Source organism: Siphateles boraxobius, unplaced genomic scaffold, assembly GCF_051911475.1.
Source record: "Siphateles boraxobius isolate OS27281-9 unplaced genomic scaffold, OSU_SipBor_1 7, whole genome shotgun sequence".
In the NCBI taxonomy this organism is placed as follows: Eukaryota; Metazoa; Chordata; class Actinopteri; order Cypriniformes; family Leuciscidae; genus Siphateles; species Siphateles boraxobius.
In genome coordinates, this window is record NW_027509197.1 from 16,756,207 (window position 1) to 16,769,527 (window position 13,321).

General features: G+C 48.4%; 1 protein-coding gene across 1 annotated transcript; it reads right to left on the reverse strand.

The window, feature by feature from the left end:
* Positions 1-6,503: 6,503 nt before the first annotated feature.
* LOC143724001 (gamma-crystallin M2-like) lies at positions 6,504-13,022 on the reverse strand. The gene is made up of 4 exons (XM_077216979.1): positions 12,584-13,022; positions 12,327-12,491; positions 6,924-7,010; positions 6,504-6,814 (listed from the first exon to the last, which is right to left on the reverse strand). The coding sequence occupies exons 1-4, from the start codon at positions 12,593-12,595 to the stop codon at positions 6,542-6,544; spliced, it is 537 nt and encodes a 178-aa protein (XP_077073094.1). The 5' UTR covers positions 12,596-13,022; the 3' UTR covers positions 6,504-6,541.
* Positions 13,023-13,321: the final 299 nt, after the last annotated feature.

Consider the following 13,321-nt stretch of genomic DNA (forward strand, 5'->3'; position numbering starts at 1 on the left):
CCTAACCCTTTGACAAAAAGGATTTAAAAATCTGAAAATCTCATAAATTTAATTTTATGTATAAAACAACTTCAGTCTTTTCACCCGGACAATATTTGTAATATTTAGGCTATGTTAAAAATGTTCAAAGAATCACAGAAGTACAAGGATCAAAAATTTTTGTTTGTATATATGAGAGAAAACACTGATGTGTAAAAAATAATCTAAATCACCCATTTGAAAATAATTTGACGTTTCTAGCCAAGACTGTATTACTAGATATTCCACGCCTCCTAGAGACCTTCTACAAGTTTTTCAGAAATAGGGGTGGGAGAAAAAAATGTATTCTCCAATGCATCGTGATTCTCAAACAATTCTGAAAACTTCCAAATTTATTCTTTCTGAAAATAGTTTTGTTCTGCATGCGTGATAGAGCTTGTGTGCACTAGAGACAACCATATTCTTCTTGCTGCCAATAACACACATACACACACACGCATACACACAAAACCATCAGAACAAGTATGCTACATAAATTTGCATAAGATTTCATGGTTGAAGTGAAAAGAAGAGCATTTTCGTCTTTGCACAGGAGAGGACATACACTATGAGAAATGCACACTTTGCTTGACAATGTGCAGTTCCCTTTCGAAGGGAACTCAACAATACGTCAACGACGCTATGGGGAACGCCTCAGGCGTGACAGGTGTCTGAAATCACTATCAAATCACGTCAATCATATTGACCGGCGACAGCCCGTGAATCATTAGCGTGAATGATTAACGTGCGACCTGGAAGTATAAAAGGGCGCCTTGCAAACATGACAAATCATCTCATCGTCTTCAGGGACTGTCTGTTTGAAAACGCTATTCAATGAAACGGTAAGAAAATTAAATGTACAGCACACGAGTGTGCTTTTCTTGCCTGGGAGAAGAGCGCGCACGGGAGATTCTCGAGGGAATCCTCTGTGTGAACTGTGAGCGTTTTTCTTTTAAAACGCTCGCTCTCGTCTGGCCCTCTTCTCGAGTGAAGGGGGTTCAACGTCTGGTTCTCATGGTCCCGCTCGTGCCGAGGCAGAGCGGCGGCTTGCATCATGGGCTTCCAGATAGAGCTCGTCGATCATCTTGAGAGTGCTGTAAACCTCTCAGATGATTCGACGGCTGACGAGGGCGAACTGCAGGTCGATGACGAGGATTTTTCACCGACGGTTTCCTGCAGTTGCTGATCTTCAGGACGAGCAGGAGATGACTGAGGAGGTTTATAATCAGGTAGATCCTGAACCCTCTCAGCCACCCTGCCCCGTGTATGCAGGTCTGGTGGATGTTGTGGGGCTGTAGCTGCCATGGCAACGCGCTAGAGGAGAGACCGCTCGCGGTAGGCTCGGCGATCGGTTTCTCCCCGGCCATACACCACCAGCTCAGGGAGCCTTCCATTCCTTCCTGATCTTCACACGGAGATCGAGAGGGCATGGAAGAGCCCATGCTCTGCCCGTATTCACTGACATCAGCGGGTTAATTTCGCTGATGTTGATGGGATCGCAGAGCATGGGTATGTGTCGATGCCGCCCATTTGACGAGTCGTTTGCAAACTATCTCGTGTCTGGGCAGGCGTCGACACTGAGAGCTCCAACTCTGCCATCCAAACCGCTAAAGACAACAGCGCGTTTGAATGGCAGAGCATACACGGCAGCAGTTCAGGCTGGTGCTTCCCTGCACACCATGGCGGTGCTGCAGGCATACCGGGCCGACCTGCTGCAGGATCTCGACCAGGGGGCAGGGTTGTCCCCTAAGGCAGTTACTGAGCCGCGCCGAACCACGGCTCTTGCGCTCCGGGCCACCAAACAAACTGCTGCCACGATCAGTCGGTCGATGGTGGCGATGGTGGCCACGGAGAGACAGCTTTGGTTAAACCTGGCCGACGTTGAGGAGAAAGAGAAGGCCTTTCTCCTCGATTCGTCGGTTTCGCCCTCTGAACTCTTTGGCCCCGCCGTGGAAGTTCAGGGAGGCGAAGGCGCGCTCAGCTGCTTTTAGGAAAAAACCTACATACCGCTGAGATCCGGTTCCACGCCCAGGCAGGCGGGAGGGCCTGGCCCTTCACGATCTGAGGACCGTAGACAGGGCCAGAGAGCCAGTGTCGCCTCTCGTGCGCCCCCTCTGTGGAGGAACAGGGCGCAGGAAAGGCGTGACTCCCGCTAGAAGAGGGATCTGAGGGAGGTTATCCAGCACAAGCGCATACAGCGTCGCTGATGGATAATCTTCCCGGAGGGCTTCATTAAAAAGAGAATCCAGCCCTCTCCTCTCTTCTGACTCCCCAGACGTTCATTACATCAGGCCTGGCGCTGGGCCTATGATAAGAACGATGTTCCAATGGCCCGCCTAGGCTTGGTTAGTAGAAACGCCTCTTTCAGGCATGTAAAGTGGTGGACCCCAGGTTCATAAAGAACTATCTGGCGAGTCTTCACTCCGCACGCTGCAGGTGAGCTGTCTGGTCTTTTCAAGAGTAAATTTTTGTGAATTAAAATTCCGAAATGTATCTCTCTACAGACCTCGTTCCCTGTATAGAGTCATGGGGTCATGTCAAGGTAATAAGGTAAGAGAACTTTATTGGATTATCAGGGCCCTGAAGTTCCCCGTTAGGTGGCCAGAACGGTAACTGTGTTAGCCTTCGGGCTGCTAGCCACCTCAGGGTAGAGTGGTTGGTCTCTCTCTTTAAATTGTTTTACTTAGAGTGTTGACTGGCGCTAGAGCTTCAGATAGATCTTATGTCCGGCCCACAGGTCCGTTTTGACTTCTTCCTGAGTATGTCGCCCCTTGAGCTCTGTTTGGGTTTTCATTAGGCTGAGCGATTCTGCAGCCCTTTGTATGGAATAATACAGACTATATTCTTTAGTAAGGCTGTGGCTCCTCCGAGCCCTCAGATTGATCTATGCTTGCAGGCTGGCCCTCACCAGGGCCGCCTCTGTAGCTGGCCTAGGCTGTGCCAGGGATATTAGAGGCGCTCTGCTAAAAATTTTAGCATTTCTTCCTCTGACCCTTCACTGTGTGAATGTTGGTTTCTAGCATCCCTGTATAAACAGCCTCCTCCCGTGGGAGTCGTTAGGCCAAGGCCCGCCCCCTTCTCTGCATTCTGGGGTGACTAGAGTAATGCAGCGTGGTGCTGAGGATGGTTTGTAAGGACATGGTAGGCCTCAAACAGGCCTCCGTGGTATATATGTCTTTATTGAGCAGGGTTAGGCCGTCTTTCGCTTCACGAAGAAGACTGGGTTTCCTGCCCGACCCTGCCATGCAGAACTGGCCTATGGATTTAGGCCGCCAGTTTAGGCTTCACTCACCTCGCTGAGCTACTGCTCGAGCGCTAGGTTGTAGGTGGTTGGCTTTCATTCAAGCCCCACTCCCCTAGGTTGGGCACAGATACATTTCTGTCACCCCTAGAGCCGCTGGCAGGCCCGCACCCTGATAACCTCAGGGTGAGGTGTGAGTATTCCCCTGTGATACAGGGTAGGTCTGAGCACTTCACTCCCAGTTCTGTTTTATCCCACCTCACACCACTATGGCTCGGGTCGAGTATGAAGTAAGCTTCACTTCTTCTTTGGTCGAAGTACGCTCCCCTGAAGCCAGAGCATTGCCCTGAGCTGACGCCCATGCATAGATGGTAGGCCCCTGACTAACTGGGGCCTCCGTTGAGGCAGAGTGGCGTATGTTGTACTCCCCTTGTTTTAAGGGTACTAGCTTTCTTGCGGAGTACACTGCCATGGGCAATGTGATTAGGCACCAGGATGCTGTAGGCAGAATATGACTTGCTATTAGCTAGTAGGCCCGACCAGGCCTCCCTGATAGGCGAGTCCCCAGCTGGCGGGCCTTAGCAGGCCACCTTATACTTTCACCCGGACTCAGGGCTCAAAGCTACCAGTAAGTTCCCACAGATAGTAGTGACCAGGTGGTAGGCCTCACCAGGCCTCCCTGAAGGTGAGCTCCCCACATACCGTGGTTGTAAGGTAGCAGGCCTCACCGGGCCTCCCTGAAGGTGAGTTCCCACGTACTGTGGTTATCAGGTAGTAGGCCTCACGTGCCTCCCTAAGGGATCAGGTAGTAGGCCTCTCCGGGCCTCCCTGTAACGCTCCCTAGTGGTGCTGGGTTTATGAAGCTAGTGGTCTCTTGCTATCAGTTTCAGCTAGCCTTAATAGGCAGCTGCTGAAGGCGAGCTTGCGCCCTGGCTCGCTAAAGTGTTCATTCTCTGCTAAAGGTTCCCTCCCGGAACCTTTTTCTGCCTACAGCCTGGTTTGCCTACCAGGCAGACCTTGTGCTCCCCTCACGAGGGTCTCTATGAGCATGCGGCTGCCTGAGTCTGGTCAGACGGTCGTAGGCCTCTCGTGAGGCCTCCCAGTTAGATCAGCCCTTAGGCCTTCACAGGCCTCCTCAGTGTTTTGAAACACAGACACTGGGTTGATCCGTGGATCGAGTAGAGAAACTCCCCTCGCTAGCAAGGGTCGGAAAGCACTATGCTGAGTCATACTCTCCGGGATATCCCGTCTCTGAGATCCGGGCCGAGTGGTTCACTGCCAGCTTCGCAGTCCCTCGGGTTGGATGCCTTACTTAAGGCATTTGTCCAGAGGCTCTGTCTTCAGACAGACAGGATTTGGCCAGACTAAGTGTCTATGTACTGGCGCCAGGTCAGGCCGTCCTGGTGGCATTTCGGGGCAGAGTACGTTCCCCTGAATAGTGACTGGCTGGGGTTCCCTTGGGTTCCCTAGCCACATTCCCTAGAAGGGACCCCTTCTAATTGGAAGCTGAGGTTCCAGGCCCTGAGCCGGCCCAGGTAGACCTTTCATTTAACCATGTTTATGAAGGTTTTTCTGTGAGGCTGTAGCTTGGGCTATGACCGTAGGGAATGCTGTCACTGACAGCCCAGTGTGACCTGAGGGTGAGTGGTTCTAGCGTTTCATTTGAAGTTGCTGGTTCTGACAGTTGTCACTGCCACTTGGCATGCACTCCCCTTAGCATGGCGGCGTTGGTATATCGTTCCCCATAGCGTCGTTGACGTATTGTTGAGTTCCCTTCGAAAGGGAACGTCTCAGGTTACGACTGTAACCTATGTTCCCTGAGAACAGGGAACGAGACAATACGTCTCCCTGCCATGCTGCGGGGCTTGCCTACCGTACAGTCCCTTCAGACGATAAGGTGATTTGTCATGTTTGCAAGGCGCCCTTTTATACTTCCAGGTCGCACGTTAATCATTCACACTAATGATTCACGGGCTGTCGCCGGTCAATATGATTGACGTGATTTGATAGTGATTTCAGACACCTGTCACGCCTGAGGCGTTCCCCATAGCGTCGTTGACGTATTGTCTCGTTCCCTGTTCTCAGGGAACATAGGTTACAGTCGTAACCTGAGACGTTTTGCTGGTATTTCAGTGTTTTCTCTTTCAAATAGTCTACAAAGGCATAATTTATACAGTTTGACGAATAAATTTGATACCCAAAACTCACTTACTGACAGGTGTTTGCATTTGAATTTTCACATGCTCTTTGTGCATTCGTTTTAAAGAGTGTTCCCAACATGCGGCTGTCTATGACTTGGTGTAAGTTGTTCTAAAATGTTAAATGCACTTGCATTTCCAAATGCTTTTATGATGCAAAATTAATGTAAACAGTTATGTCTTACAGACAGGACAAAACATATTATATGTTCAAATAGATCTGTGCATTAGTGTGATGTAGGCCTAATCATTAAAAATCAATGTGCAATAATGCAGAAGAAAATAGAATTATAATAATATTTTATAATAAATTAAAATAATAAGTAATTTAATAAAATTCAACACATATATTTGATGTTATTTGTCAGTTGTTGTATAATTTGTGATTCCCAGAATCAGATTCAGATTGTTACCTAAAAATAAGTAACTCATTTTCTTTCCTTCCAGGACAAAAAGTGGGTGAGCTAGTTGGCTAGAAATAGATTTGCTCTGAAAGGCTTTCAAACACTGCATTTCAAAGTAAACAAACAGCTATGATAATGCGATCATTATAAAAGTATTAACATCATACCTTTATTAAAATATATTTAAGGACCTGGATATAAGATATTTCTTAATCTAGTGAAAATTGTAATAAATACTTTGACACATCAGTGTGCATCAAGTTATTTTATAAACTATTTAAATGTTCTTGTTTATATATTTTTTCCCCACCAGTGATCCCTAAATAATGTCTAGTCCACACTATACATATTTGCAGATAGATTTGGGAAAATGTGAAGTAAAAATAAAATAAACATGTAGGCCTACTAAACTATAAACTTGCATGCTGTCACTCAGCTCCTCTACTGTGAAGTGTCATATGACATTCTTTAATATTGTGCAACATACGCACTGAAACTCGGGTTAAGAGAGTCAATCAGAGTATTTTAAAGTTACATGTGAAATTCTTGATTTGTTTTATATTTTTATTGACAAACTTGTGAAGGGTTTTTTGTTGAGTACTTAAGAAAATATTAGTGGCATTCATGATTTTCAAGACAATGTTTATTGTTGTAGAGAAATTATTTTATTAATAGAAACATTAGTACCAGGAATCCATGATACGCCTCATGCTCATGAATCTCATGCCACCCATATTGCTGAAGTTCCTGTACTCTCCAGGCCTGAAGTAGGACATCTTGCCTCTGTAGTGGGGCTGCTCATACATGAGCCAGTGGCCGTCCATCACATGACAGGACTGGCAGTGAGACATGCGGTAACGGTCCATGATGTTGTCACAGTCATCCATCATCTCGTACATCTGACCCATGAAGTTCTCCCTCTCGTAGATCCTCATTCTGTAGGAGCCCCTGTACTGTTATGGAAGAGAAATCAGTTTAATTTAAGTTTATCAGCCAGATTAAAATGTAAACCATGTAAACACAGATGTATCTTTATCTTATATAAGCTTAAACAGAACTCACCATGGGGATCATACGGCAGGATCTGATGCAGTTGCTCATTCCAAACATAGACATGTAATCAGCGTACTCGCCCCTTTTAAAGAAATACTGTTCCCTTTCAAGGGAACTTCGAGCTGCGTCAAACGCTGCGGGAACGCCCCTGCGTTGTGCGTCATGAAGCACGTATGGAATCAGCCCAATGGAGAGATGAAACGTCATAGGCGGGTGACGTCATCGACCAGGAAACTATAAAGCACCCCAAAAACACAAGCGCATTAGCTTCTGTGCTTTCAGTCGCGCTACATGTGAATCTGTCCCTGTGTGATATTGTCTGTCTTACATACCCTGCACCACACAAACAATTTATCCCTATATATATATATATTGAGAGATTATGGCGGACGAACAGCAGTTTAGAAAGTGTGTTCCTCCCTGCTCGCGTTATTTAACGAGCGGGGATACACATGATCTTTGTGTTGTTTGTTTGGGAGTTCAGCATGCCCAGTTTGCTCTCGAGGGAGCAGACTGTGAACATTGCGAGCGTTTGCCGTTAAGGACGCTCCGCTCCCGCCGGTCGCTCTTTGAGGAGAGCGGTTCGGTGCGCGCTCCCCGCGGTTCGGGTCCCGCTTCTGCCGAGGCAGAGCGGCGGCGCTTATCGTGGGGATCGCAGATGGATCTCACAGCGGGGTTTGAGACGGGCTCTGCCTTATCTCTCCCTTCACCTGTGAGATCCAGTGCCTCAGTCCCGGGTTCGGAAGCACGCGCTGCGGTTTCTTCCGCTCGGGCTGAGGCACCAATGCTGCAGCTATCCAGTTCTGAGGAACTTGATGTTGTTAGTGTTGAGGGAGATGTGGAGGATTCGCCACCCCACACTCCTAAGAGTGATGAGCTTATGGAGGTGTTAACAAGAGCTGTTGAAAAACTTAATATTGAATGGCCAGTGACTAGACAGGAGTCTGTTTCTAAATCAAAGTTGGATGAGAGATTTTTGCCGTCACGTGTGCAGCCTCCACGCCGGTGCCTGCCGTTTTTCCATGATCTCCACACCGAGGTGTCGAAATCATGGAGAAAACCGGTGTCATATAGAGTGTTTAGTCCCCAGACTTCAACATACGCTAATATTATGGGAGCCAAGGCTCATGGTTATGGTGCTTTGCCTCGTGTGGAAGAGACGCTTGCGAGCCATCTCTCCCCCGAAGCAGCATCATCTTTTAAGGCACCGGCATTACCCACCAAGCCTTTAAGAAACACTTCGGCTTTAGTGGGTAAAGCATATTCGGCAGCAGGTCAGGCTGCGTCATGTCTGCATACTATGTCAATCTTGCAGGCATACCAGGCTGATCTGCTAAGGGACATGAGTGAGAGTGAGGAGGTCAGTACTGACGTAGTTCGTGAACTGCGTCAGGCTGCTGATTTATCCCTGCGTGCCACCAGAGAATCGGCCAAATTAATGGGTCGTTCTATGGCAGCTCTGGTGGCCGCAGAAAGACATTTGTGGTTAAATCAGACTAATATTAAAGAGAGAGAAAAAGCTTTTCTTTTAGATGCTCCTCTTTCTCCCATGGGGTTGTTTGGTGATGCTGTGAATTCAGTTATCGATAAATTCCAAGAAGAAAAGAAACAAACTGCAGCTTTTAAAAAGTTTCTTCCCCTTAAAGTTCATGTCCCTGGGGCTGCTGGGCGGGAGCAGCCCCGGCCGTCTTCGAGCTCATCACATAGAGCGCAGCAGAGGCAGAGTGTCGCGTCTCGTGCTCCCCCTGCTGGACAGTGGGCTCAGCCGCGACACTCTCAGCCGAAGCCTTCTCCCAGTAGAACTGATCTGAGGACAGTTATATTGGCTAAGAAGGCTTCGGCTAAGAAGAAGTCCTGACGCCAAGCCGTTCAGGATGCTGAGGGTGGTCCCCACCGAGGCGGAAAGGTGTTCACCTCTTTTTACGGTGCCCATTCCTCCTCGGTGCCCTCAGGGGCTCGTTCTGCCAACCCCGCCTTTATGCCGGGGCACAGACGATCCCAGCGAGCGCTTTCCCGAGGGACGCTCGCTCCCTCTGAGGAGGGTCTCAGAGCGGTCAGACCAGTTGTTCCCTGCCGGTGCGCCGTTACAGGGCGCTGCGTCTGCTGCTCAAGTTACACCAGAGGCCAGTCTCGAGAGGCTGGTACCCTTAGTAGAATTTCTGGCAGAGTGGAAAAGCCTTCCAAAAATATCTCATTGGGTCCTGCAGACAGTAGAAAAGGGTTATGCTATCCAGTTCAGGTGTCGTCCACCAAAATTCAGAGGGGTTCTGCACACAGTGGTGGGCCCCGAGCAGGCTCTGGTATTGGAACAAGAGGTGAAAACGCTCCTTCAAAAAGAGGCTATAGAACGGGTTCCTCCTCCCAGTTTGGAGTCAGGTTATTGCAGCCGATATTTCATCGTTCCAAAGAAGGATGGGGGGTTGCGTCCAATTTTAGACCTGCGCATATTGAATCGCTCGGTAGGGAAGCTAAAATTCAAGATGCTCACTATCAAGCAGATCGTGTCTCAAATCAGGTCCGAGGACTGGTTTGTCACGATAGATCTGAAGGACGCATACTTCCATGTGTCCATCCTTCCACAACACAGGAAGTTCCTGAGGTTCGCCTTCGGGGGCGAGGCGTACCAGTACAAGGTTCTTCCGTTTGGCCTAGCTTTATCTCCCCGCACTTTCACGAAATGCATGGATGCAGCACTAGTGCCTCTGAGGCTTCAGGGCATTCGTATTCTCAATTACATCGACGATTGGTTGATTTTAGCTCAGACCGAGCAGATGGCGGTTCGGCATCGAGATGTCGTCCTCGCTCATATCAGAAAGTTGGGGTTGAGGCTGAACGCAAAGAAAAGTGTATTATCTCCTTCCCAGAAGACCACTTTTCTGGGTGTCGTTTGGGATTCGGTATCGATGCGGGCGCGACTCTCTCCGACCCGCATCGCTTCGATTCTCTCAGCTGTGAAACAAGTGAAGCTAGGCCAGCTACTCACTGTCAAGCAGTTTCAGAGACTGTTGGGTCTGATGGCAGCAGCGTCCAACGTTATACCTTGCGGCCTGTTGTACATGAGACCGCTACAGTGGTGGCTCAGGACCAAGGGATTCTCCCCGAGGGGAAATCCGCTCCGCACGTTCAAAGTCACGCGGCGCTGCCTTCGTGCTCTGGTCATGTGGAGAGAAACTTGGTTCCTATCCAAAGGTCCTGTGCTGGGGGCTCTTTGTCGTCGCATAACGCTAACGACGGATGCTTCCCTCACAGGGTGGGGGGCGGTCATGAGTGGTCGCCCAGCCCAAGGTCTGTGGCAGGATCATCATCTTTCGTGGCACATAAATTGTCTAGAGATGTTGGCTGTGTTTCAGGCGCTGAAACACTTCCTAACAGACCTGAGAGGCCATCATGTGTTAGTTCAATCAGACAACACGTCGGTGGTCTCTTATATAAATCATCAGGGGGGCCTGCGGTCTCGCCGGCTTTACAAGTTGGCCCGTCAGATCCTCCTGTGGTCCCAAGGGAAGCTACTATCTCTGAGAGCAATGTATCTCCCTGGGTATTTGAATGTGGTAGCAGACTCCCTGTCGAGGCAGGGGCCGAGGCCAGGGGAATGGAGACTCCACCCCGAGGTGGTGGAGCTCCTTTGGTTGAGTTTCGGTCGCGCCGAGGTGGACCTATTCGCTTCCAAGGAGACCACTCATTGTCATCGGTGGTTCTCCATCACTCTTCCAGCCCCCCTGGGGTTGGATGCTATGGTGCAGCCGTGGCCGAGGTCACGTCTGTACGCCTTTCCCCCGATTGCTCTGTTACCAGGAGTTCTGGAGAGGGTCCGCCGGGACGGGGTCAGTCTACTACTAGTAGCCCCGTTCTGGCCGGCCCGAGTATGGTTTGCGGACCTGATTTCTCTCCTGGACGGTTCTCCTTTGGAGCTCCCGGTCAGGAGGGATCTACTCTCCCAGGCGGGGGGCACGATACTTCACCCCCGCCCAGAATTGTGGAAACTGTGGGCTTGGCCTCTGAGGGGGCCCAGCTCATAGACTCCGGTCTCTCAACCGAGGTTGTTGAGACCATTCTTAACTCCAGAGCTCCATCCACGAGGAAGCTTTATGCCTTGAAGTGGAAACTTTTCACTTCTTGGTGTGGAGAACACCTGCAGGACCCAGTTAACTGCCCAGTGGGTGCAGTGCTGGAATTCCTGCAGGAGCGCTTCTCCACAGGGTTATCCCCCTCCACACTAAAGGTGTATGTGGCGGCACTAGCTGCTTACCACGTCCCTTTCAGTGGAGTTTCTCTTGGGAGACACCCGCTTATAACTCGTTTCCTCCGTGGCACTTTGAGGCTGAGGCCAGCAGTTCGTACGAGGGTGCCGACTTGGGATCTGGCCATTGTATTAGAAGGTCTTTCCCTAGCTCCTTTTGAACCTATCGAAGAAGTTCCCGAGAAGTTTCTCACTTTTAAGACTATCTTTTTGCTTGCTATCTCTTCACTAAAAAGAATCGGAGATTTGCAGGCTCTGTCGGTTTCACCCTCGTGCCTGGAATTTGCACCTGGCATGGTTAAAGCTTTTCTGCATCCTAGACCAGGTTACGTTCCTAAGGTTCCTACTAATATTGTTAGACCTACGGTTCTGCAGGCTTTCTGTCCTCCTCCATTTATGTCATCGGACCAGGAGAAACTTAATTCACTCTGCCCTGTTAGGGCATTAGACGCTTATGTCCACAGAGCTGCCCTGTGGAGGAAATCAGAACAACTTTTTGTATGTTTCGGGCCACCCAGGAAAGGGTGTCCGGCGTCTAAACAGAGAATGAGCAAGTGGGTGGTTGAGGCTATCTCACTTGCTTATGAGTCGGCTGGCCAGCCTTCACCTTTGGTTGTCCGAGCTCACTCTACCAGGAGTATGGCTGCTTCTAAAGCTCTTTTGTCGGGGGTTTCCCTGAGTGATGTTTGTGATGCGGCTGGATGGTCTTCACCGCATACTTTTATTAAGTTCTATGACCTAGACTTAAGCTCTACCCCTGGGGCACAGGTGCTCTCGTCCTCTGTGCGCTAGTCTCACATGACGGTCATTTGGTCCTATGGCGACGTGGGTATTCGCGTTCCCGCAGCGTTTGACGCAGCTCGAAGTTCCCTTGAAAGGGAACGTCTCGGTTACGTATGTAACCCTAGTTCCCTGATAGGGAACGAGACGCTGCGTCGCTCCGCCATACTCCCGGCACTCCCGTTAGCGCTTCCTTCAAGCCTATCAGAAGCTAATGCGCTTGTGTTTTTGGGGTGCTTTATAGTTTCCTGGTCGATGACGTCACCCGCCTATGACGTTTCATCTCTCCATTGGGCTGATTCCATACGTGCTTCATGACGCACAACGCAGGGGCGTTCCCGCAGCGTTTGACGCAGCGTCTCGTTCCCTATCAGGGAACTAGGGTTACATACGTAACCGAGACGATTTCCCATGTAGTTGGGATGGTCATACATCATCCAGCATCCGCTCTCCACTCTGCAAGAGTGACAGCGGTTCATGTAGGAAGAGAAGTCACTACTGTCACCCATACACTCATAAGAGCGACCCTGGAAGTTCCTGTCCTCGTAGAAGATGACCTGAAAATTCAAAAGTTAAAGTTTTCATTTTTTTTCTACTTTTATTTTCATTTGAATTAAACTTTGAAATTGTAGCTGTAATAAAGTTTTACCTTGCCCATCATGATTGCGCTGGCTGATCCTCAGTAGTTCCACAAAGGAGAAGCTGAAGCTGAGTCTGGTTGTTGACCGACTGCTGTCACCTGTGCTTTTATACACGACCAAGACTAAAGACTACACAGCACCTATTGTTATTCAATTCCTGACTGTGCAAGTTGGCACAGAGGCTGCTAGTAAGCGTAGTATCTAGATCTTAGTCCTTAGTAATTTGTCAGTAATTTTTTTCTGAAGTTAATTAAAGACTAGGGCCTCACGATTGTGGATAAATGTGGAAAAAATGTATGTCTTTTATTTGTTTTTCTGTACAGCACTTTGGTCCACTAAAGTTTTATTTATAAATAAAGTTTGATTGATTGATTGATTGATAAATTGAGAATATATTTTTTAATTTATTAATTTCTTTCCTAGAATAAAAAACTATGAAACGAGTACAAAAAGAGCTTTTATAGGGCCTCACGATTGTGGATAAATGTGGAAAAAATTTATGTCTTTTATTTGTTTTTCTGTACAGCACTTTGGTCCACTAAAGTTTTATTTATAAATAAAGTTTCATTGATTGATTGATTGATAAATTGAGAATATATTTTTTAATTAATTAATTTCTTTCCTAGAATAAAAAACTATGAAACGAGTACAAAAAGAGCTTTTATCTTTCAACGTTTTAGTTCTCTTACGAGAGGTTCTCTCGTATTGCATAAGAATAGCTTACGCTACGGGAAAGATTCATCTTC

Bases quoted from the DNA above. Each gene is read 5' to 3' on its own strand.
- LOC143724001 (XM_077216979.1), bottom strand. The intron at 7,011-12,326 runs GTATGTAACCCT...GAAAGGGAACAG, and splicing joins TGGGAAATCGTCTCGGTTAC to TATTTCTTTAAAAGGGGCGA. The intron at 6,815-6,923 runs GTGAGTTCTGTT...CTTCCATAACAG, and splicing joins CCTGCCGTATGATCCCCATG to TACAGGGGCTCCTACAGAAT.